A 24,986-nucleotide genomic window follows, 5' to 3' on the forward strand; every position below is an offset into this window, starting at 1 on the left:
GAAATGCCTGTTTGACAGCTGCTGCAGGCTAAAGTAGCATATGGTAGCTTTTCTATATTGTTTAGCCTTGACTATGTAAAGACTATTGATATGAGAAATTTGAAATAATATGATGCGTCATCATGTCACTCATTGAGTCTTTAAAGTGTCAGCTTCTGACACCTTTCTTCAAACACCCATGCGCCATCAAGGACCACCGCGTCATTTACTCCATGAGGAAATCCTAAATCCCTAAACCTCAGTTAGATTTAGGCTATACTAAAAATACTTACCTGCCTATACTAAACATGTCTAATATGTGGCTGCCTGTAATTAAATGGTAGGGCTAAATTGAACACGGCCAATAACTGTACAACCTAAAGGCCAGTTGATGCTATGCCCAACAGAGGGAGCTCAATGAACATAGAATAAACGAAGAGGCCGGGTAGAGCGTCACCCTCTCCCAGTATGTGTAATGTCTTATCTTCCGCTCGCTGTGGTCTGTGAAAAGAAGAGGCGACAGGTAGAGGATGAGATGTTTTGGTTGCATTAATCAATGTCACTTTTTCAGGGATGTCGTCTTTGATGTGAAACAGGCCCTTAAAGAGTGTCACCATGCTGTGAAAAAAGGGAGATGCGTGATGGTGGAGAAAAAGCACCCCTGAGGGGAATTTTCAAATTAGAAAACTGTCTCTTTCCACTTTGTTTTATTCTGAAAGACAATTCTGGGAATATCAATAGATTAAAAGCATATGGACATTCAAGGCGATAATGTATATTCTCCATTAAATATAGCCCATGCTCAGCTTGAATAGGCTATTACAATCTATTATCGCCCAACTGGTATTCGAGCAATAGCCTAGATATTAGATCTTTTTTCTTGTGTGTATTCTTTTGTTTAACAGCAGTGTCACTACCACTGACTATAACTAGATAGAGAAACCATGAATATCAGTTTCTGATAATAGGCCTATACATTTTGGGATTGTGCTGAAATAGCTGATTGCATATCCATGGAGATAAACATAATGGTGTCTGGTCCAAAGAGTAGAAAATGAGTAAGTCACTGCAAAGTGAAATTGTTTTGAATGAATCGTAATTCTGATGGGCTGGGCCTATACCTTATTTATAGTTGGACTGAGACGGATAGAGACAGCTCTTGCTAACGACCCGAAGCAAACATTTTTTCTTACGCACGCTTTAAATATAGTCTCACTCTGATTAGCCTTGGATGTAAGAGTATGATGGTGGTCATTTATTGTATAATTAGTTTCCTAATTAAGTCCAAAGTGTTCATATCTTGAAATGTTTGGCTTACACAACTATCACTAACTATCAAGGTGTGAATATCTGTGTAATTCCTTTGATTTGTTGAGACGTTGCTTCAGCCGGCTTAAATTGTTCAAATGTTTATTGAGAAGTTTGAAGTGAATGCTAACAGGGAATTATCACCACGGGAGAGATGCCTCTCATCAACAGACTTGGAAATAGTGTGTGATCGCTTGAAGTCCACACTTAGATAACATCTTTAGACCTTGTGGGGAGGTTGTAACAGCCGAGTAAATAAGATGTGTGGCAAACGGACCTTATTCAAAGAAATGTCACACTTACATATGATGTGACATATGTAGGCCTAATAAGATGATAATATACATTTGCGTTTGTCCTCAATAATAGTTTGTGGAATGAAGCCTATAATAACTATTGAGAATATAAAAATATAATGGCACAATAATTTATATTGTTTGCCTAAAGCTTGTATCAACAAGAAAATAATGAACATGAGCACTCTGAATAGTTTTATATCCTAAACAAATGAAGATGTATTTATTCTTTACCACTCAAGTATGTAGCATGTTGTTTTGATTAAAGAGTCGTTTAGAAGGAATTGCTCTTACACTTACCAAGGTGTTAATTCTTTCGTAATTACTAAGAGAAATACCACTTCTTGAAGACTAACATCTAATTCTGATTTCTGTTTAGGCTAATGTAGTGATGTCATGCTATAGGCCGTCTTCGTTATCTCGATTAGGTCAATATGTTTAAACAATCCTATCGATGGTCTAATCTTTGGCAATATGTCAATTCCTATTCGTTTCCTTGTGAGTGATAAGGGGTAAAATTGTGATAAGTGTTTGAGGGAGGGGACTGGATGTACTTTTCCTCCTCAACGCGGATGGCTGGGGTCGTTTATGTAAATGCTCGATTTTAATTATATCAGGAGGACGGCCCCGTTCTCTACCCAATAAAAATGGACCGCGGCTGACACCTGGTTATAAACACAGGAAGGATTCCAAAGTCCTAATCAGAAATCTGTATAAAAAACGAAGACACATCTGCAACAGACACGCCGAGGCAGACGCGATGACTTCCAGTAAAATCGAACTCCCTGGTGAAGTGAAGACCGATGCCGATGCCGCTGCGCTCATGGCATCTCTCCAGCTGATGCCCTCGCCGGTGCCCAACCCGGAGATCAAGTACACCAAGGTATGTGGAACAACTGAAACTGAAACTCTGAGTTACATTTTGTGCGTCTCTTATTTTATATCTGTTAGATGTAGCATATGCATTTCTATTTGATCCCAAATAGTTTGGTTCTGTCGTTGATTGCGCGCTGTTAAAAAGTGCCATACCGTCCCATGTTATAGGCAGTGTCGTTACGCACAGGTGACTGGTTCTGTAGCCAATACTATGAAGTAGTAAATGTTGGTAACCTAAAAGTTCTCAGTTTTCCATTTTAAACGTTTTGGATTTTGATCGTAATCATTGCTGAATGTGTAGACTTGAGGTAGCCATTCTGTTCACATGTGGCTTTAGCCTTTGTGAAACATTTCAATATGTTACCCTGTCGGTAATGCGTCATCGAGAGTGACATATATTTGAGATATTTTCACGATTAAGAGAATTCACAACAGAATTACATTGCCCAGGGGATTTGATTTCACTTTTTACATGTCAACCGTGGCGATAATATATTGGCTATATATTATTTGTCTATCACAGGTGACAGCATATTTCAGATAAGGAATCTAGACATTACGCAGTGCTGTTGTAGCCTACATTCTCTTATCCTGCCGCTATGTCAAAGATAATAATATCACATTATCAAGTGCTTAGCTAATAGAACAGTAACATGATTCCACCTTGAGCCCAGGTATTGTGGTAGGCCTACAGTATGTCACTTGCATAGCACATATATTGCAAATATTCCTGTTACGTCAATTATTGTAAAATGTTGGGGTTGAGAGTAAGCTTAGATTAATTCACACCATTTACTATATTTAGCTATTATTATTTTTATTTGTTTTAAGTATTGTACTCTGGGAATGGGGATGCTGTTAAAACGGGTACGTGTTTGAAAAGCAAGATATCTTTAGTTTCCAAATATTTCTTTAAACTAATTATATTCAACTTTAAACTTAGTTAAACTTTTATTTGAATATAATGCAAGGCTGGTGCGTAAATGTTGAAGGGCCTTCTCTTTGCCGCGCGCTTTGCGGCGTTTCACTGATTTCCGCTCTCCATATACTGTACATTACTAGATAATTTAGCTGTGATTGATCACTGGGTTCACAAAGTATTTGCAAAGTGTTGGTGCACGTGACAGGTAGCTTTTTATATCCTTACAAGTCCGCATGACCCTTACGACCTCATGCTAAATTACGCACGGAACAATTATCAAAAGTTAAACCGAAAAATCAAATATTGTTATAGGCCTATAGTACAGTAGCCTGGCAAATGTATATGGAAAGTCTTGAAAAAGATTATTGTATCGTCAGATAGTTACACTACTTATGTTTGATGTGTGGTCTTTGAGACAGATTTTACAAAGCAATAGGCTATACCCTGGAAGGACTATTAAAAAACTCCAAGGCCTGTTGTGGATTCGGACTCCGATTTGCTCCCTTTGAAATGTGTTTATCCTTTAAGCTTGTTCTTAGATATAATCAACTTTGTTTACACAATTTAGATCTGCACTTTTAAAATTACATTTCAGTCAATATAATGTCAGTAGGCCCTTTTTATTTTCTCAACATGCCATATACTTGATGCTATAAATACCTTTTATGAAATCACTATCATCTGACTTTGAATAGGGGTCATTAGTAGCAGCGTTCCTTTAGCGGTTTGAAATCCAACACCTTTATTGCTTAGCGAGTAAAGGGCATTTCCCATGCAGAACAGCTCAGTGACTGCACAATATCTATTTTATTATATTATTCTATTTTCACTTTGTTTTGTTGTTGTTGTTTGTGATGTGAGTTGCTGATATCCCCTCAGGGATCAATAAAGTATCTATCTATCTATCTATCTATCTATCTATCTATCTATCTATCTATCTATCTATCTATATTTAAGTACACTGTGATAATCACTGTGTGTTAGCAAACACTTCATTTTGTAAGAGCATAGGGCGATTTGCTGGGAAGCGAGTCAGTGCTGTAGACTCAATGCTGTTGCCTGTACTCCTCATACAGAGTAGAACAGGGTTTAGTATGTCTCCTACATTACATTCATAGTCATGCTAGCAGCTCTACCCCCCTTCCTCTCTCTACCTCCCTCACGCGTAGAATTATTTAAACGAATACATGCGAAGGGTGGAGTGTATAGAAGAACATTTAGGGAGAGCAGGACTTGGTGAATTAACCTCTAGGAATTTGGATCATCCAGTCCCTGTTGGTTTGGTGTACATGGGGGGCAGGAGGGCCCTGATTTATGGGCACCCCTGACGCAGGCTCTCCTCACACCCTGTTCCTGTTCTCTCCACCCCACTGCCTGCTAGGGGGAGAAGGAACAGCCCACAGTATGCAACTATGGAGAGAGCCAGCCCATAAGACTGTTGGTGTGCATGTTTGCTGTAAAGCAGAATCCATTCCCCCCCCCATGCCTTGTGTAGTTGTGTGCTGTCTCTTCCTCCTGTCTGACGCCTTGCAGATAAGTAAGAATGAACATAGTTAGAATGTAATGTTATGACGGAAAAGTGGACATAAAGGCAGTTTGAAATGGCCACCATGACTGTGCATGTTCAGGAAAATGTTTTTTTTTTTGCAGTCAGTGAAGTTTTTTTTGTTTTGCAACCCAAAGGTTACCTACAGTACACTACAGGATGTCCCTGTAGATATCCTTGGTGATATCACAGAGGATCATTACTTAGCTGGTTTTTCATTCCACATGTTTTGTGCCTCAATGCCAGAGGTGTGAGATAGAGAGGTGTTATCGCCCTAGACGCTTGCCCCTTGTCCCTTTCACCGAGTCATGAACTGTTCACCGTCAAAGAGACCTTTGTGTGAACGTGTTAGTTAAGCTATCTTCCTCACTGCGTGTGGCTACAAGGGATTGCGCAGATCAGTGGGACTTTGTGAGGTCTGCTCAGGTCTCCCTATGCTTTGTTATTGAAAATGTCACACTTTTTTCACATACACACACACACACACACACACACACACACACACACCCATTCTTCTGTAGCTAACGCCGTAAAAAGAGGGTGCTCTTGGTTGCTCAGCCCACCCTGCCCCCCTTCCCTACTATTGCTAGTGGCCTGAAACCAGCTGGGCAGTAAGACACTAAGCCAGTATAAAAACATAGCATTTGAATGGCCTCAGGAGAGAAGAGTCAGCTTGAGAGCCCTCTGTCTGTGAGGTAGTCCGCAGGGCTGATAGGACCACTAAGGAAGCCATAAATTAGCCTACCCTGATGGGTATTTATTGATGTTTTTCACTTTTTTTGCAGTGAGGGGAGAAGTAGAAAGGAGAAACTGTGGTGTATGGCTAATGAATGGAGTCAGAGCGTTTTCAGGGTTTTAGTGGGTGATTTCTCTGGCCTCAGTGGCTTCTCACACCGCTCAATGATTATGAGTCGTTAAACCAGACACCTCGAGGAATAAATCTGCGGAGATTGGGGGAAAACACATTTCTGGCACATCTCTCTTTATTCTGTAAAGAGGGAGAGAGGTTTGGAAGTGCACAGTTTGGTTTTCAAATAATCCTGGAATTGATACTTATTTGTGCATATCTGGATACTGACTTGAAGAAATGCCCAAGTTTTTCACTTGCAGGTTAATGTTAAACTGGGATCACTGTACTGTAGCACGGTTGTAGTTTATTGTACTGATAAGCATTCTGACTGCATACTGAGGCCTTTAAACCAGTGATTCTCAAGCAAAACATTTTGGCTGTAATTCAAGGAAGGTTTAATTTTCAACTGTGTAAAATGTGAAAACAGGAAGAGCGACTTGACCTTCTCGAGCTGGAATGGCCTTGTTTGTTGTCTTGTCTTCCTTATAGATCTCTATGCTATCAAAGGGTTCTATTTTTCCGATGTACTTATTTAATTAAACTGTTTTCTTTGTTCATCTTGGCAGTGCTGCACTTAAGCCATAGGACCCTGTATAAATAGAGAGAGACCTGTCTGTTGAATCAAGGGGTTTTGTAAACTAATCTATGAGGAGAAGTCCAGTCAGTCAGGATGAATGAAAGAGGCCCCATCAATCCGTCACTGATTGAGATAGTACAGATGGAGGGCCGGGGGGCTCCCCAATGCTAGGTGCTGTCCACTGGGGTGTAAATTATGACCCTGGCTCACTGTGTGGGTCAGTGGCCCTGCCTAGACAGAGCCTGACCTGCAGTTCTGGAGTTTTTCACTTCAAAACCGCCATCTTACTGCGATCAACATCAAACAGAACCCAAGGTAGGGGATACTGTGAGACCGAATGATTTATCACAACTAGCACAGCGAGCATTCCCTCTTTCTTTCTTTTCTTTTGCTTTCTTTCTCTCATTCCCTCTCTTTTTCTCGCTCTCTCTTTCTCTCGCTCACACTCTCCACCGTTTCTCTCACACACCGTCACAAACACACACGTCCCTGATTGTGACAGGGTCGGCTCGGACTACCATGAATATGTCTATTGGTGTGAAACGCCTGTTTGTCCACCGAGTGTAAATTATCATGTGAGCAGAGGCGTCAACATTGCATCCCCTGTCTCTTAATCACTGTTTAAGGAAGACCGGTGACAGGGAGGTTATCCCATTAACTTCTATACCTTAAGTCTTTGCTCCATTTGACAAGGAACGTGTAAATCCTTATGGTGTCAATGTGAAAAACTGTTGGCTCCATAAATCCTCTGATATCCATTTTAAAAAGCTCACTCCTCTAGAGGCTTCTTAGATATACACAGCAGAAGTCTGCCAGACGTTTTCTCATAGGTGCAAAGGCCTCAGTACCCCTCCTCAATTGTGGATAACTGTTATATGTTGTTTTCAAGAAGATTTATTTGTTCCCAGAGATTGTAGTGTGAACACCAGAGCATTAGATGAATGCACCAATGTAGTCATTTCATTATTTGAACCTTTTAAAAATTATGGCTTCAATCTGTCAAGTCTATTAATAAAAATATCTCTAAATCTGTCTGACTTGATATAAGTGGGGTCATTGTATGAAAGCATTCATTTCATAAGGTTAAATGTTATGTTTCAAATGTTTTGTTTGAAGTCTGAAAGTGAAGTCTGAAACCTTCAGTGAAGGTGCCAAGTTTGGAGACATTTTCACCTCAAGCGTAGCTCTGTTAAAAGAGGCTCGGCTGCCCTGCAACTCCAACACCAGGACAACACAGTCTTCACTAGCTTAGTCCCAATGACGACTTGGACAAATGACGATTCATTTTCAATCACACATTTCCTCATTGAATTTCTGTCTATCACATTTGACTAAGAAGGGGTACAAAATTAAACTTTCTCACCACACACACACACATACACACACACAGCAACAAAGACGTTTGCCAGTCAGTGACAGCAGGGTCGTCCCCTCCACACCCAGGAGCGCAGGGTGGCATTGTCTCTGGGTGTGTGAATGGAAAACATGAAGGGTCTATGGTGTCAGACATGTGGAGAAGACTGGGGAAAAAACACCAGCTGGTCTCCAGTTTCACATGCTCTCCCCTCGCTTGTAACAGTAGTAATTATAAATGTCTTGAAACGGATCCAGAAACTGAGCGGAAATAGAGGTCCTGTGATAGGAAAGGATATGAAACTTCCTGTGCAGACTAGGGGTTGCAGGTGCCCAGCAAGGAGCCGTCTGGCTGTGGAATCTTGGCCTGTTGTGTATAAACACACATATATGTATTTTTTTGTTCTCCCCCCCCCCGAAAATTGCCGAGAAATGAGTGCCATTAAATATCCCTTAAGCGTGTGAGCCATGAGAAGATGCTAGCGGCCAAACAGATGTTTCGCTGGCCGCAGTGAGTACTTTGGCATCTCCTGCCCTCCCTCACTCCCTAGTGCAGTTGTGCAGAGCCTCATGAGACAGCACAGTGGCAGATGAGAAATGGATCAGCAGGATTGTTGCTTGTGTACAGTAAACTGAAGGAACACTTCTCCTACTTTTTCAATGTCTGCTGATTGCTCCTATACTCCCATGAGGCCCCCCCCCCCCCTATGTTCACCCATGCACTACAGATGATAACCCCTTATTCCTGTGCAGTGAGATCATTCCATAGAGAAGCATGTATTTCAGTATTGACACGAGAAGACCTTTATTTCAGATTGAACGAACAGATACACTCAGGAACTAGCATTTTGCAGCACGTGTGTTTCATCGTTGGTTTTCAAACACATATGTCTCATCATTTTATCAGCCAAACAGACAAGTACTGTCAGCACTGTGAGATTGACAGCTTTAACAGAAAAACATGGGGGTTGCTAAATGTTTGCAGCTGTCCTGTGGCCCATGCATAAAGTGTTGACCTATCTGCAGACTGTCCAGTCCAGTTCCCATCCGCGCCAGGCAGCCCTCTCTCTGCTGTAGCTAGCAGGATCAGATATCACGGCTGCACCGGGAGCACTCTCTCTGCCAACTGTGTGTAATTCCAAAATGGCTCTGCGTGTTTACCAAATAAAGGGAAACCAGACAGCTGTAAGCATTTCCTCGTAAACACAAATCGATTGGTTTTATTCAGTGTAAAGTTTCTATGCATGTTTAATGAGCTTTCTTTAGGTCCTAGAGTAACATTAGCAGTTTGGAAAACATCCCACAGAGTTGTTTTTTTCCAGCATTTCCAGCCTAACAACATAACTAACTTTGTCATGTCAGTATTTAATCTTGAAACAATCTCTGAAACTGGGGCAGGTTTTATGTTTTAAGACTTGATTAGGGGCTAAGAAGAAATTGCCAGTTTATTTACAATAGCTTATTATCAAAGGCAGAAATGTATGAGGATCTAGCTAATACTTATATGGTGATAATGATTTCTATACAAGTGAACCCATCACCCATGTGAGCTGACAGAAAGGACCCCACAGGGACTTTTCATCATTTCAAAATGTGCACTTTTGCACTTGTGTGTTTTCACCCTTCTCTAAATGAACCTAAAAAGCAATTTTAAGAAACCTTGAGAGTTGATTTACTGCTCAGCCTTGTCGTCTTAATCAAGTCTCTCAATGGGACGAGACAAAAGTCTAACAGCCCCCTGAGCCCTGCGGAGGCTGAGCCAAACGGCGGCTGATGGTTGTCCTTTTCTAGCCATGATTTAGATGGCGGCCTGGTCCACTGTTCCCCCTGCTTTCTCCCCTCTCCTCTGGCGGTGCCTTATGAGAGGGGTTACGCCGTGCATAAAGCTACCCACGGACTGCATTCTTGCTCAGACTGTTGGGGCTGTCAGGGGGCTCCCCTGATTTAGGGCGTTCCACTACAGTGGCCCCTATAAATTTAAAAACTAATTCCGTGCTCTATAGGGCTTTCTGTTTTTGTAGCAGGCCCTCAGCTCCTCGTCGTCACTGACACTTTTATGAAGTGCCCTTAATGAGAGTCAGATTAAAGGGTGGCCTTAGATGGAAGGCGCCTGAGAACACAGGGCCTGGATGGGCTGTCCTGGGCTGGGCTGGGCTGGGAGGGAGAGAGAGGGGCTGTGGGCTGTGTCTATCTGTTGTCAGTGCAGTGTGTGTGTGTGGGTGTGTGTGTGTGTGTGTCTGTGTGTGTGTGTGTGTGTGTGTGTGTGTGTGTGTGTGTGTGTGTGTGTGTGTGTGTGTGTGTGGGTGTGTGGGTGTGTGGGATGGGGGGGGAGGAGCAGGCAGGCTAATGCAGATTAACAGCAGAGGAAAACGAGTCCGTATGGTATGGGCCCGCAGACTGGTACAGGCAGATACCAAACACCTAAAACGTTCAGAAATGAGTTATTCATGCGCAAGGTTTCTTCTTGTAAACCGGCCAGCTAGCAGGACAAACGAGGGAGGGAGTGATGTCTGCGTGTGCAGAGACTTGAATGGTGTCCAAAAACGTGCTGGTATTTTATACCTTGCTTTAAAGTAAACACTCCTTACAGTTTACAGCCAATTAAATTGTACTTAAGCCTCTAAGTTTACGTTGGTAAACATGTTGGAGAGTTAGGGGGGCCTAGGCCAACGGGACACTTGAACCCTGCTTTCAGTTCTGCTCCCAGTGTATCCCCTCTCCCTCTTAAGGAAAAGCAGGGTAGTAGCACATGCATATACAAAGGGATTTAAGCCAGCACATGTTTTCTTTTCACTTCATTGATCAGGCAGACTGACAGCAATTAAAAACAGTGTCTGAGGAGTCACTCAGATGGATCCAAACATGTTAATAAGGCAGCGGAACTGAAACGTCTTTTATTTACTTTAGTCTTACATAAGACATCAGTCATATTTGTATAATATCCAATCACACCTTGAATTTCGGTCAGTTTGCAGCGAAGGTATTTTAAACAGCTTATAGGACGGCTTCGCTGTTGGACACATTCACTCACACCATACCTTGAGACGTGTTCCAATTTTTGGTTATTTGTAATAAACATTTATTTTTCTTTTGGTCTTTATCGAGCCTTCAAAAAGTTTGGAATCTCAGGCGGTTGTTTAATGGACGGCTTGCTTTAACGCATCACAGAAACCAAGTGCGGCACGTGTTTTATGGTCTCGTAAACGCGCAGCGATGTTGTGAAACGTGTGTCTGTGTGTGTGAGGGAGGGAGGGTGAGGCGGTGTCTGGTGTCTGATAGGGATGTATCTGCCCCCCCCCACCCCTTTGTCTGGATGCTTCAGCACTCCCTGGAGAGCCATGTTGGGCAGACAGGAATCCTTGTCCAGATTTCCACAGATTCTTCCAGTCCTTTCCCCTTACACAAGACCTATGAGGGAACTTGGAGGAGCCAGGCTCTCTGTGGACTCTTGGGTCTGGATCAAGTTTTAGCATGAAACATTACTGCTTATTGGATTCATTATTGGCTAATTGGATAAAGAGCAATATGATAGTGTATGATACCAAAATATGTATGCATGTACAATATCATTCTCACCTTTTACCTTATCAAATTATCAAAGGATATTTCTTCTTTGATCAGTTAAATACTTCTGCCTTGATTGAGCTTTTGCATTCATACCAGTTTCACGTTGGTGTGCAGGAAACTGGATTCACAATAGAGACCAGAGCTCCAGGCTGTCGAGTTTTGAGCCTGGCTGGCTGACTCGGCTCTGGAGAGACAGCTCCTGGTATCAGATCGGCCCTCTCACATGGGCCTCTGTTCAGCTTGCTAAAGACTGCATCTTTTCTCCCTGCAGATTTTCATTAACAATGAGTGGCAGGATTCTGTGAGTGGGAAGGTCTTCCCCGTCTACAACCCAGCCAATGGAGAGCAGATCTGTGAGGTCCAGGAAGCGGAGAAGGTACAGTACTGTAGAACAAGTCGTCTGTGTGATCTCTGCACATTTCTCTTCTCCCTTCTTCAAATGAAAACAAGGTTATTTTACCCCAGAGTTTTTGAGAATTAAATGTTTGTTAGACAGTGCCTCCCTCGGGTATTCCACATGTGTTTCCTACCACCTCTGCCCTGGCATCCTCTCCTCCATTCGTTCCTCTCCTTCATTCGTTGTCCATGTGTGAATTGTGTGTCCAAGAAAATAGGAAAAGCAAACATGCTGTGGAGTTTAGTCTAATGTGGTTTTGTGCGCTGGCTGTTCCCCCTCTCCTTCCCTATAATCAGCACCTCTGGGTGGAATAACTGAAGCGGAGAGCGAGAGAGAGCCTTAAGCAGGCTAGTGGTAGATCCATTGAGAATGATCCGGAATAGACAGACAAGTTTCATTTGTCTCAGAGGAGGTAGGAAAACACCTGTTTACAGAATAAAGTTATAATATCATTAAACTGTTTCTATTCCCCTCTCTACGTTCTTTTCCCTCGTTCTCTTTCACAGGCGGATGTGGACAAGGCGGTGCACGCGGCTCGCCTGGCCTTCTCCATGGGGTCAGTGTGGCGCAAGATGGATGCCTCTGAGAGAGGAAGACTGCTGTCTAAACTAGCAGACTTGGTGGAGAGGGACAGCGCCTATCTAGCAGTGAGTTTACAGGCTACCACAGTCTACTATATCTGAGCAACGGGCTCTGTCGTAAGGCCTACCAAGTCCTACGGCCTGTACGGTGGCTGAAACATCTCAAAACAATGGGATGGTTCAAAGAATGTCAATAACTGTCAGAACCCGTTGATTTGCTAGCAAGTAGGAACAGGTCCTGGTCCGTGTAGTTATGATAGAGTTAAATCATGTCAATGATAAGACCTTAAGGAGGCATGGTCTATAACTTAGTGCTCAGTGTAGCAAGATATTATCTTAGTATCATGTTTCCCCTTGAGATAGTGTAAAGACTGACTGTTTCTTGGAGAGAACAAGAAGACAAACATTTAATCATAATACATATTTCGCCATCCTCCTCTCCTCCCCCTTCCTTCTCCAGACTATAGAGTCCATGGACAGCGGGAAGCCTTTCCTGCCCACCCTGTTTGTGGACCTCCAGGGGACCATAAAGACTCTCCGATACTTTGCTGGATATGCAGACAAGATCCACGGCACCACCATTCCAATGGGTAAGATCATCTCAGGAGCTGTTACAGTATGTGGCAAAAAAGTAGATAGAATTCTTATGACTCTTATGACTTATGACTCTTCAATTCATCAGTTGTCAGGATGGCCGAGCGGTCTAAGGCGCCAGACTCAAGGTTAAAAATCCTTCCTGACAAAGGAGTATTCTGGTCTCTGAATGGGGGCGTGGGTTCGAATCCCGCTTCTGACAATACTTTGTGGCTCAGTTGGTAGAGCATTGCGCTAACAACGCTTAGGTTGTGGCTTTAATTCCCGCTGGGACCACTTATACTGAAATGTATGCACTCACTGCAATGTAAGTCGCTCTGGATAAAAGCGTCAGCTAAATGGCATATATTATTCTATTATAATTTCAACCAACCAGAACCTAGACATTAAAGGGACAGAGAGGTATGGATGGGGGGGTAGCCCAGCCAGGTGGTGGGCTGCTTCTCTCGGGCTAGCAGAGATAAGCCTGGATGGCCAGTAGCAGGAGATAAGTGGAGAAGCAGGCTGGTCCCTGGGGGGCCTGCAGTGATATGAGCCGCCGTGAGGGCAGGCCACAGAGGTGCTGTGAGGGTAAACAGGCCCCTGCTCCCTGGCCAGTTATAAATCTGAGCACTAATGGTCGCCCTCCTGTTGAGACTGCCACCAGTGGAGCCCAGCAGTGACAGGCCTGGGCTGGGCTTGGGAGTCGGGGGATCAGGGGGGTTCTGGATACCAGTTCTGGCTAATTTAGCCATTTGAAAGCGAGGCGACGGGGAGCCCAGCGGCTGCAGCAGGAGTCAGGACAGGAGCTTCCCTCAGTGCTGATGTCACTGTGCAGCTGGGTGAGGGGCGGTGGGGTAGGGGCGGTGGGGTTGGGGCGGTGGTGTAGGGGTGTTGGGGTAGGGGCGGTGGGGTAGGGGCGGTGAGGTAGGGGTGTTGGGGTTGGGGGAGCAGCAGTGGGACTAGCTCTCAGTAGCCCACCTGAGGACCAGATGAGGTCTGCTGAAGGCCTGGTACTGGAAGTCTGTATAAGTCACCCACTATTTTAACAGGCATGTTAAGTCATTATTTAGTAGTCATGAAAACAGAGGACCTAAGAGAGAGAGAGAGAGAGAGAGAGAGAGAGAGAGAGAGAGAGAGAGAGAGAGAGAGAGAGAGAGAGACAGAGAGAGAGACTATCCCCTGAGAGACTAACATTGCGGTCCCTCTTTGAGAGCCCCTCCTGTGTGTCTTCGCCAAACCAGCCAGTAGAGTGCTGTTTTCAGAGTTTGGCTTTTAGCTCTGTTCCAATTCTGCAGTCGTGTTACAGAGCAAACAAACAGAGCTGTTTCTGTGGCCTGGATGATGTTGAGTCGTCAGCAATGTTCTTATCTGGCCACCAGGGAAGATGAAGCAGCAAGATGGCCGCCCCTCAGGCCTTCCAACTCCTCCCTCTGTATGTGAAGTAATGTTTCATCAGCTGAGGCCGTGGCCATCTACTTTCTCATGAGCACCACATAGCTCTACCGTAACAAACACTATTCCGTTTTCTACCACTCAATATGGATTGTTTTTACTACCGTTGGTGGAGAATGAATAAACACAGCACACCCTCAACTCCTTTTACTCCGGTAATGCAGGAGGAATGAGCAGCCCCTTCCAACTGAACACCCACTGGTTCCTTCTGACTTAAGGAACACAGTTGCGCACATCCATTTTGCTCTTGGATGTGTTTTGGATGTGTTTTTAATGTCTTTCATCAATGGAGTGTAACCAAGATGAAGTGTCATGAGATGAGTTTTGTTTTTCCCATGAACATTCATTGTGTCTCATGAACACCTGGTGTTTTGATACATCCTCCGGTCACAGATATCCGGTCACAGTTATTTTCCAAGAACCAACTTGAGCAGTGAGTGGTATACTAATCAGCGGAGGCTGGTGGAGGTAGACATCAGAGGACGGAGGCATGGAATGGAATGAGCAGTTCCGTGTGTTTGATACCATTCCTCATTCCGTTCCATGCATTGCAATAAGCCTGTCCGCCAATGTCTACCTCCACCAGCCTCCCCCGATACTAATGAACAGCGAACACTAATGACCCAGTTGTCTGTCTGTGTGTGTTCCTCTACAGATGGAGACTTTCTTACATTCACCAGATACGAGCCCATCGGAGTGTGTGGACAGATCATCCCTGTGAGTGAGCTTGTTTGTTTTCCATTCAAAACGGTCCTCTCAGAGGACACATAAAGCACTCGCCCTCTCACATCTGCAAGGCGTCCCACCCAGTAAGAGGAGAGAGGGACAGAATCGAGCTCCTTTGTTGAAGCACATCTTGTAGCTTCCTGGAACTCTCAGACACGCTTATCAGCCAGTGTATATTTGGGCAAATCCACTGGCAAGCAGAGAGAGGGACTGTGCCAGGTCTATGTACGCTGAGATAGAGAGAAGTTAGGAGTGGGGGGAGGGACAGAGAGAGAGAGAGAGAGAGAGAGAGAGAGAGAGAGAGAGAGAGAGAGAGAGAGAGAGAGAGAGAGGTGAGGGAGGGAGGGAGAGTAGGAAGAGAGAAGGAGGGGGAGACAGAGGAGGAAGCAGAGAGTGAGTGGAGGGGAGGGAGAGAGAGAGAGAGAGAGAGAGAAAGAGAGGGGAAAGAGAACACTATGAGAGAGACCAGGGACAGAGAGACACTTAAGAAAAGCGTGTTGATTGTGCAATAGCTGAGGAAGCATGTGGGCTTGTGTTGAGCCCTACTGGGGTTCAGTGTAAAGTAGAAATAACACAGGCCTGTGTGTAGTCTGATGATACGGTCTAAGCATTTCACATGTGTTGCAATTTCCTCGTTCTCTCTCACAGAATGCTGTGGGAAGAGGATAGATAATACGAAAAGAACATTTTCTCTCTCCCTCTCCCTCTCCCTCTCTCTCTCTCTCTTTCTCTCACTCTCTCTCTCGACTATGTCAGGCAAGTGAAAGTGTGAGTGAGTGACTAACCGAGCGAGTGTTTGTGGAAGAGGAACAGTGATGACTTATTGAGTGTGAGTGTCGGTGACCGCCCAGTGTGTCAGACAGTGTGATGTTCTGACGCCCGGTTCCTGTGTGTGTGTGCAGTGGAACTTCCCTCTCATGATGTGTGCCTGGAAGCTGGGACCGGCGCTGGCCTGCGGGAACACGGTGGTCCTGAAGCCCGCCGAGCAGACCCCCCTCACCTGCCTCTACATGGGAGCTCTGGTGAAGGAGGTACAGTATACATCCAGTCACCACCTCACACAACTCCACCTCCCAGATCCCCCTGGTCCATAGTCTCCTCCATGGGCTGTGTTCCAAAATACGTTCTTGCACTCTATCTAGAGTGTATACCAAGTACGGTATACGCTCTAAGATAGAGTGTAAGAACGCATTTTGGAACCCATGTCTCCTTCTTCTTCTCTATGTGTTCACCGGTCTCTCCCCTTTGTTCTCGAAAAGACTTTGTGTCTCTCGTCCTTCTTCTTTTTGATGTTCTGTCTGTTCTCTGGTGCTGCTGGTAGGGAGGTTGGGTTGGGTCCGGGTTCCCCCCTTCGCTGCCTGTGGTTTTGCTTGGCTCTGCTGTGCTCTTCTCCTCTAACGGTTGTTTCCTCTCATATTGTTTTGACAGGCCGGGTTTCCACCGGGAGTCATCAATATTTTGCCAGGATTCGGGCCAACAGCAGGAGCTGCGATTGCTTCACACATGGGCATAGACAAAGTGGCCTTCACAGGATCAACTGAGGTAATTGTCCCAATATAATGACACAAGGATAACACTACACTGTCCCTATTGCATTCTGCTGTCTGTCATCTGACCACAGTGACACAGTGACCGACATGTGCGGAGCAGAAGAGAATGTTCAGCTGCATGATGAGGGGACATTGTGTGCTTGGATTGAAGTCTAAATGACAAACAAATGGGGGGCTTACGTAAGATGCATGCCCTGTCATTACTCCTCACCACAGGGGGCTCAGAGGTGAGCAGTCTACTGCAGGCGTACTCCACACACACACACACACACACACACACACACGCACACACACGCACACACGCACACACACACACACACACACACACACACACACACACACACACACACACACACACACACACACACACGTACACTGTACACACAGACACAAGCATACATTTCACACTTGCATACTGTATTGTACAAGACCAGTCAAACACTCAGTCAAGCATTCCCCTGGTGCCCCCTTCTCTCTCTTGTCTCCTGCCCGTCTTGTGCCAGTGTGACCTTGCCCCCTCTCACACACAACACCCTCCCTCTGTTTCAGACCAGCCAGTGTGACCTTGCCCCCTCTCACACACAACACCCTCCCTCTGTTTCAGACCAGCCAGTGATGACCTCTGGTCTACTGTACCTTCCAGACATTGGGCCGTCTATCAGAACCCAAGGGAAAAGCTAGCTTTACACACAGTGGGAGAAGTTAATGGAAAACTAGGACTAATCAAGGGCATACCATGTTAGGTATTGAGCCTTTGGAGGTGTTGTGGTCCAAATGCATTCCGCAAACTCATACAATCGGTCAGAATGACAGCAGATTCCATATATGTCGGCCATTTTATAAACATCCGTTATTTCGAACGTACTCTCCCAGTAAGAGCACACACAGTAATCTTAACGTAATTAGGAACCGCCGTAAATTGATGAATTTGATATGTTTTGATGTGGCACAGCCATATATTTCACATGTATCTGTCGTAAATGTAACTACGGCCTTTGGTGTTTAGAATATCCGTGAGGTTTATAGTGTGTCTGCTTCTGGGAAGATGTGTCTGGAGAGGGACTGTTACTGTGCTGTGTTCAGCACACACCAACACCGCTCCGTGTGTAGACATAATAGATTACTACCACTGATAAGGGGACAAATAGCAACAGCGTAACCAAAGCAAATGCTCCGAATACCACTGAAAGTATTTATTTTAATGTGGGGGCTTGAATCATATCCAGGACTTTATTGGGAAATATGTGTATTCTTTTTTTCTTGCATCGGACACGTGTTGCGATCATCTCTATCAGGGACCGTACTTTGAGGATGACAAAGACTCCAATGTCCAAATCACCTGGGCTGTTATTAATGAGAGAGTAAATGAAGTAATAAAGTTAATTTAGTGAACAGGGTCTTTATTGATCCTGGCAGTGTCCATTCATGCAGCCTGAACTGAAGTCAGTGAATTATTGGATCAATATTTTTTATAGGACATTGACTGCATTACCTAACAAATGTACTTTCTCCACACACGCACGCACACACACGCACGCACGCACGCACGCACGCACGCACGCACGCACGCACGCAGGCACGCACACACAGACACACAGACACACACAACACACTTTCCTTGTTTTACCATCTGCGGTTACAGAACATTTCCTCAAAAAATGCCCCGTTTTCTTGAACTGTTTTCTCTGTTGTTTCCCGTGATCTGGAGTCAATTAGAGAGTGAATGAAGTGCTGCTGTGAGAGAATGTAAATGCACAGACAGTGAGTCACCTCGGTCCCAGTGGCACCGGAAGAGAGGGGGACATTTTTCACCATCCCCTCACAGGGTGGAGGGGTGGTGAGGTTGTGCAGGTGGGAGTTGGGACCGAGGCTCATCCTTGTTTTCATACACACACACACACACACGCACACACACACACACACACACACACACACACATACACCCACCCACACGCATGCACGCACGCACACACACACACACACACACACACACACACACACACACACACACACACACACACACACACACACACACACACATACACACATACACACACCCACACACACATACACACACACACACACACACACACAGACACACACATGCCGGTGACTCTCCACTGACACGCCAAGCGGCCCAGCATGTTGTCTTTACCCCTGAGTGAACACACACTAATGTTGCGTTAGTCAGCTGCCTTTGAGCATGGCCTTCAAAGACAGAAGACAGTGACAAGGCAGAGTTAGAGAGTGAGCAGGTCTGTCCCTGCTACAGCTGCTCCACCACTCTGACTGTGCTGTACCACCAGAGCACGCAGCAGGCTGCCCTGCTCATTTCCTTACACACACTAATGCAGCCTGGCATTATTGAGAAAGGCAGACATTCCAGTGTTAAACACCCTTCGTGAGAAGAGATGAGGCCTTGCTCTTTTTCCACTGGTTGGGGTGGGTGGGGGTGGGGGTGGGGGTGGAGGTGGGTGTGTGTGTGTGTGTGTGTGTGTGTGGGGGGGGGGGGTTGTTGGGGAGGGATGCGAAAAGCTTTCCTTTTTTTCTTTTTTTTCCATGTCCTCTCCCTCTATATCTTCTCCTTGTTCTCCACTCCTCTCGCTATCTTCTGGAAAACAAAATACAGTGGGTCAGTGTCAGTGACTCTTGGGTGGACGGGAAGATGAGTGCTTGTTTGTTTATGGTTGTATGAGCGCCGCTCGCCGACTTTTCTCAGGCTTGTCTTTATAAAATGAGGCGTATATATCTCGTGGTGTTGAGAAATAATTACCACATGAGCGCCATCCACGACGGGGTCAATACAGTACATTAGAACTCTGCTACAGTGTGAGACCAGCTGGGGAGTCTCAGATAATACTCGCGAGTGATTCATTTTCTCTGAGAGCTCACGCCATGAGTTACAAGGGAACTGCTGTTCTTACACATCATAGGACTGTAGAAGTCTTGAGGGAGATGCGGAGGTGTAGAACTGTGGAAATTCAATGGTATTTTTTTCGCTGAATGGTGAGAGCAGCCCTTTTGATGAGGGGGGGGGGGGGGGGGGGGGGGGGCGGGGGAATTGTGAAACAGAGAAGTTGAGAGGAGGAAAAGCTCCTGCTGCTGTTTGATAAACACTCCAAACTCCCCAGAGCATCCTCTCGTCTACAAGACCCGTCCAGGGCCACACATTCCTGCTTCGCACCAAACACTACACCACGTTTCACATCTACGGTAGAAAAAAGAACGTCAATCTGTACCACAATCCCAGGCTGCCACCCACTCAACCTGTGGTCAGGTCTTCCTGTGCTTGATTAAACAAGAGATGCTGTTTCGCTGCTGAAACATCACTTTATTTTCCTCCGGCCGCCTCCCAAAACTCCCAAAACTGTAATAGATATTTCGTCTGTGTGTGTTTGACGTTGTGCTGGTGTTTGGCGTTGTGTTCAGACCCCTGTTTAGAGTGAACCAACCTGCTAAGCTATTTAATGGCTGCATCCCACTGATTTAGTGATCCAGCCTGCCTGCGTCTCTGTGAGTAAACCCCAGTCCTCTTTTCCTCCCCGCAGGTCGGCAAGCTGATCCAAGAAGCAGCTGGGAAGAGTAATTTGAAGAGAGTGACGCTGGAGCTCGGAGGAAAGAATCCCAACATCATTTTCGCAGACGCTGATAGTAAGTTTTCCGAACAGTGTTTTATGAGTTCCTCTCGTTACCCAGTCTGCTTGTTCTCCTCGGAGCCTTTCAGAGTCATATCTGTCTTTAAAGAGCGGACCTGTCCGGACAGAGGAGGGGTAGGGTATGGGGTGTCCTATTATCCGGCCTTGGGATCTGAGAGAGAGGATGTGTGCACATAGGGCAAGAGAGCGAGAGCGCTGTCGTCTTCAAAAGCTTCCGCCCGGGCCTTCGCAGGCCTCTGAAAACCAATGGATGGATGGCTCTCATGTAAGCTCTAAGTGGCTCACCAAACTGGGGGTGCCGGGGCTTTCAAATGCTTTCAGCAGCCGCGAGAGGGGCTCCCTAAGGCACGTAAATCAGGGGAATGGAACCTGCCCCGGCCGCCCGCATCAGCCGAGACCCATAAATCACGGGGCTCCGTTAACCCCTCGTGCGCCGCGGCAGGGGCCTGTCTCTCAGGTGTCAGATATCAGACGTGCAGAGAGAGAGACTAGCTGTTAGAGGAGTGGTGGAAACCCTACTGACCACGATTGCGAAAGACTTTTACATTAAACGCCATGCAAGCTTCTTCGGCATGTGGTTGTTTTCAATGAGCTCAGTCAAGAGGAACCCGTGTGGAAAATCATCATCATCCTCCTTGTTTACGGACAACCATTTCTAAATGTGCTATTCTTAGACCTGCATACTGTCTCTCAACAAAACAGCTGATGACACCTTTTTAAATGATCCCCCTCTTCCTCCTCCTCTTCCTCAGTGGATCTGGCGGTGGAGCAGGCCCACCAGGGGGTGTTCTTCAACGCAGGCCAGTGCTGCACTGCAGGCTCTCGGATCTTTGTGGAAGAGCCAGTCTACGATGAGTTTGTCCGCAGGAGTGTGGAGAGGGCCCAGAGGAGGAGGGTGGGAAGCCCCTTCGACCCCACCGTAGAGCAGGGTCCACAGGTGAGAACGGGAGGGCCAGAGTATACCGTAGACCTAGCAGGAAGCATACTGGCACTCAGTAGATGATAGTAGATACACAACTAAATCTGATATGTTTTTTTTTACCATTGTGTTATTAAATGTTCTATTTTTGCTCTCTCTATCACTTTCTCCACCTCCTGCTGTCCCTTCTTCTTCTTCTTCTTCTTCTTCTTCTTCTTTTTCTCTTTCTCTCTCTCTCTCTCTCTCTCTCTCTCTCCTCTCCACCCTGTCCCTCTCTATCTCTGACCCTAGATCAGTCAGGAACAGCAGAGCCGTATTCTGGAGTTCATCCAGAGCGGTATCAGTGAGGGGGCCAAGTTAGAGTGTGGGGGCAAAGCCCTGAGCACGAAAGGATTCTTCATCGAGCCGACTGTCTTCTCCAACGTGGAGGATGACATGCGCATTGCCAAAGAGGAGGTATGTGATGCACTGTATGACTTCTATAAACAGTTCAGTATGATTAATACACTGTATGACTCTAGAACTGGGATGGCGGTTTCCAAAAAATTGCTTTTTCAGTGAAAAAAAAAGTGTTCTCCACCCACACGCAATACTTAGCCCTTCATGACTAAGCAAGCATGTCACCACAATGGAAAGTTGTGTCACCTTGTCATCTATTGCTGTCGTATGCAGATCTTTGGACCAGTTCAACAGATCATGAAGTTCAAGACTATTGAGGAAGTGATAGAGAGGGCCAACAACACAGAGTATGGCCTGGTGGCAGCTGTCTTCACCAACAACATCAACAAAGCCATGACCATCTCCACGGCCATGCAAGCTGGCACTGTCTGGTAAGAGGCTACCATGTATACACGATGGTGTCTATGTGGCCCTGTCCTGCTGCAGTGGTTAACACACACTTTGTTCCAATGAAAGTGACAGTACAGAATGAACAGAGCTCTACCGCAATACATTCCGCATGGTCTTGATTTGAGCCTTGACAACGTCGCTGTATAACATGATAAAATGATTAAACAAAGTACAGGTCTCAAAGGCGAGTGTATGATGTATGTTTTGTGTATTTCTTAGGATAAACTGTTTCAATGCCCTGAGCACGCAGTGTCCATTTGGAGGATATAAAATGTCTGGCAACGGGCGTGAATTGTAAGTATCCTTTTCTGGTTCTTGGCCCACTGACTGAAAGTGCATGACTAAAGCCAAGCTATTAAAGTCAATCGTGTTCCTAAAGTAGTCAACGGACTTGGTTATAATATTCGGATTGTACAATATTCAGATTCAAGCTTTCTAGACAAACACATGGAGTACCAGCAAATGCAGTACCAGTCTACTTTTGAGCTTGTTATTGTCAGCTAGATACAGTACGTTATGTAATGTTCTTGAAGTGTGAACTGACATTCTGTGCTTGCAGGGGGGAACAGGGACTGAAGGAGTACTCAGAGGTGAAGACCATCACTATGAAGATGATGACGAAGAACTCCTAAGACCGCCACACACGTCATGGAGGGAGGGACTTCCTCTGAGACACACCACGTACCCTCTGGCTGTCTGTGGTGGTAAAACACACTAACCATCCCAACTAGCCATCTCCCTGGGCAACTCCACTGGCTGTGACCACTCGCTGCTCCTCTCCCCCCTCCCTCCCCCACCCCCCCATGGACTTATCTCCTCACATCTCCGTCAGCTGCACCCCCCCTCAACCCGGCCCTGTGTACACAGACAGTCTCCAAGTCCACACCAACCACCAACATCCATGTCCCCACCTATTGCCCCCCACCCGCCTCCTCCACTAACCACACTAAAGCACTCGGAGAGACGATGGGGGAGGCTCCTCTGTCCCCGTCCCATCCCCGTCCCCCCAAGGAGTCGGACACTCACAGACTGCACCATTCCTGCTTTGCCCCCATGTCAGCAACTCATTGTAATGTGTTGGGAGGCAGTATGGTCGTGTTGTGGGGTATCATTGTCAAACCTCATACTGTATGTATCATTGCTTTGATTTACCAGGTAGCATTCATGGAAGCATATCAGCTCAATCCAAGACCATTGAAGCTCTCAATCTCAGACATGAATGGATGAGTCCATTTTAACTGTTAATTCTAATATTTTAATTGTCGATTTCTAATTGTTTTATGTTTTTATTTTTACTTTTACCACTTAACACTGTATGTCAGCCATTGACCAATGTAAGCGTGAAAAACAAAAATGGTTAACCTCTTAAAAGCATTTACTCATACCTGCTAAAAAAAGGAGTAAATGTATTTTAAACATAATGTAACAATTCCTCATCGATGTCCATTTATGTTCATGTTTATACAATGATGTACTATGAAATTATAAGATATAAAAAAATTGACCATAGATTTTTCAGTAAAAAAAATGTTTTTTTTCTCTCAAAACTGGCTCATGTGTTTATTTCAATGCAATGGGAAGTCATATATTGTGATACAGTATATAACAGTGTCACATGCATCAGGTCTCGGTTAACTGCTCAGACATATTTCTAAAATATTTTATGGTCACACAATTTAAAGTTCTGTTCTGGCCAGAGATCAGAGGAGGGAAGGCAATCCAGTCCAGGGCCCTAAGTCTCTTAAATATTGAACTTAAAGCAGAATGTAGACAACTCTGCTGCTGTTGTAACTCATGGTAAAAAAAAAAACAAGAGAGGCGTTGACTCACTTTAAGAGGCATCTGGTGCAAGCCTGTTATGTCTGAGGAAGACAGTAAACTGCAGTTAACAAATAGATTCTGTTTTGGTGATTATTAGCATGTCTACATCTCATACTGGGTTAATCTTATCATTGATATGATGAAAGCCAACCTTTACCTGAGATACTGGCATCCCACACAGACAACATTAGGCCAACAGAAAACATCTGGGAGGTATTTCAATCCAGCTTGTGCATGAGAGCAACACAATACCATATTATATGCTCTTTGGACATGCACTCACATAATAGTTTGAAAGCATATTCACTATTAGATATGCCAAATACCCAATAAGAAAAAAAGATGAGATCTTGGGCCAAGGGACCAATGAAAGGGGATTAGGAATCAGAGAGTGTTTGCGAGAGAGAGGCCCTGTTGGGGGAAGAGAAGCTACAGTATGCAGATGTGAGCAGCAGCGCTGTGCACCCCTCAGTAGAGCCCTCCCTTGGCAATTGTCTTTTGAAATGTCAGGGTGGATTTTCCCACAATTCCCCTGCTTGTCAGACGGTATCTGTAGTGATTCCAAACCGATGATGAAAAAGTGATCTTCTTATTACAGCACTCTGTTAGCACCGCAGGGAACGTCAGGAGTAGAGGCCAGGGATACACAGGCACATAACCCCTCAGTTAAGGACATGGAGCCTGGAAACAGACCACACACTGACAGACAGGGGGACGTTCACCCTCTGGCCTTGTGTCTTGTCTCCGGGACCTGTTTTGGACTTCTGTCCTTCACATACAGTACTGTAGAAGCTAGGAGCTATAGCCTCTCCTCTACTTTATGGCAATAATATCAATCACTAAGGTGTGTCCTGGTCTGCGTCTCTGAATCTAGTTAAGGATGATTCTAATCCGATGCAGTCATCGTGTTGTTTTGTCCAGGCCCCTGACTGTGCCATGATATGCTTTAGTGAGATGGTGTGTGTGTGTGTGTGTGTGTGTGTGTGTGTGTGTGTGTGTGTGTGTGTGTGTGTGTGTGTGTGTGTGTGTGTGTGTGTGTGTGTGTGTGCGTGTGTGTGCGTGTGTGTGCGTGCATGCCTGTGTGTGTGTGTGTGTGTGTGTGTGTGTGTGTGTGTATGGGTGTGTGCATTTGTGGTGTGTGTGTGTGTGTGTGTGTGTGTGTGTCTGTGTGTGTAATGAACACTC

General features: G+C 45.3%; 1 protein-coding gene across 2 annotated transcripts; it reads left to right on the forward strand.

The window, feature by feature from the left end:
* Positions 1-2,343: 2,343 nt before the first annotated feature.
* aldh1a2 (aldehyde dehydrogenase 1 family, member A2) lies at positions 2,344-22,768 on the forward strand (the record flags this gene model as incomplete). 2 transcript variants are annotated; one of them, XM_083691331.1, is made up of 13 exons in its annotated part: positions 2,344-2,466; positions 11,546-11,650; positions 12,178-12,318; positions 12,713-12,842; positions 14,936-14,997; positions 15,909-16,037; positions 16,435-16,548; positions 20,105-20,207; positions 20,965-21,149; positions 21,423-21,587; positions 21,804-21,961; positions 22,200-22,274; positions 22,540-22,768. In XM_083691331.1, 13 exons carry the CDS (start codon positions 2,344-2,346, stop codon positions 22,610-22,612), a joined length of 1,563 nt encoding a protein of 520 aa, XP_083547457.1. In that variant the 3' UTR covers positions 22,613-22,768. The 2 variants fall into 2 exon arrangements, with proteins under 2 accessions (XP_083547457.1, XP_083547458.1); XM_083691332.1 differs by lacking the exon at positions 16,435-16,548.
* Positions 22,769-24,986: the final 2,218 nt, after the last annotated feature.

Source organism: Argentina silus (assembly GCF_951799395.1).
Source record: "Argentina silus genome assembly, chromosome: 19".
In the NCBI taxonomy this organism is placed as follows: domain Eukaryota; kingdom Metazoa; phylum Chordata; class Actinopteri; order Argentiniformes; family Argentinidae; genus Argentina; species Argentina silus.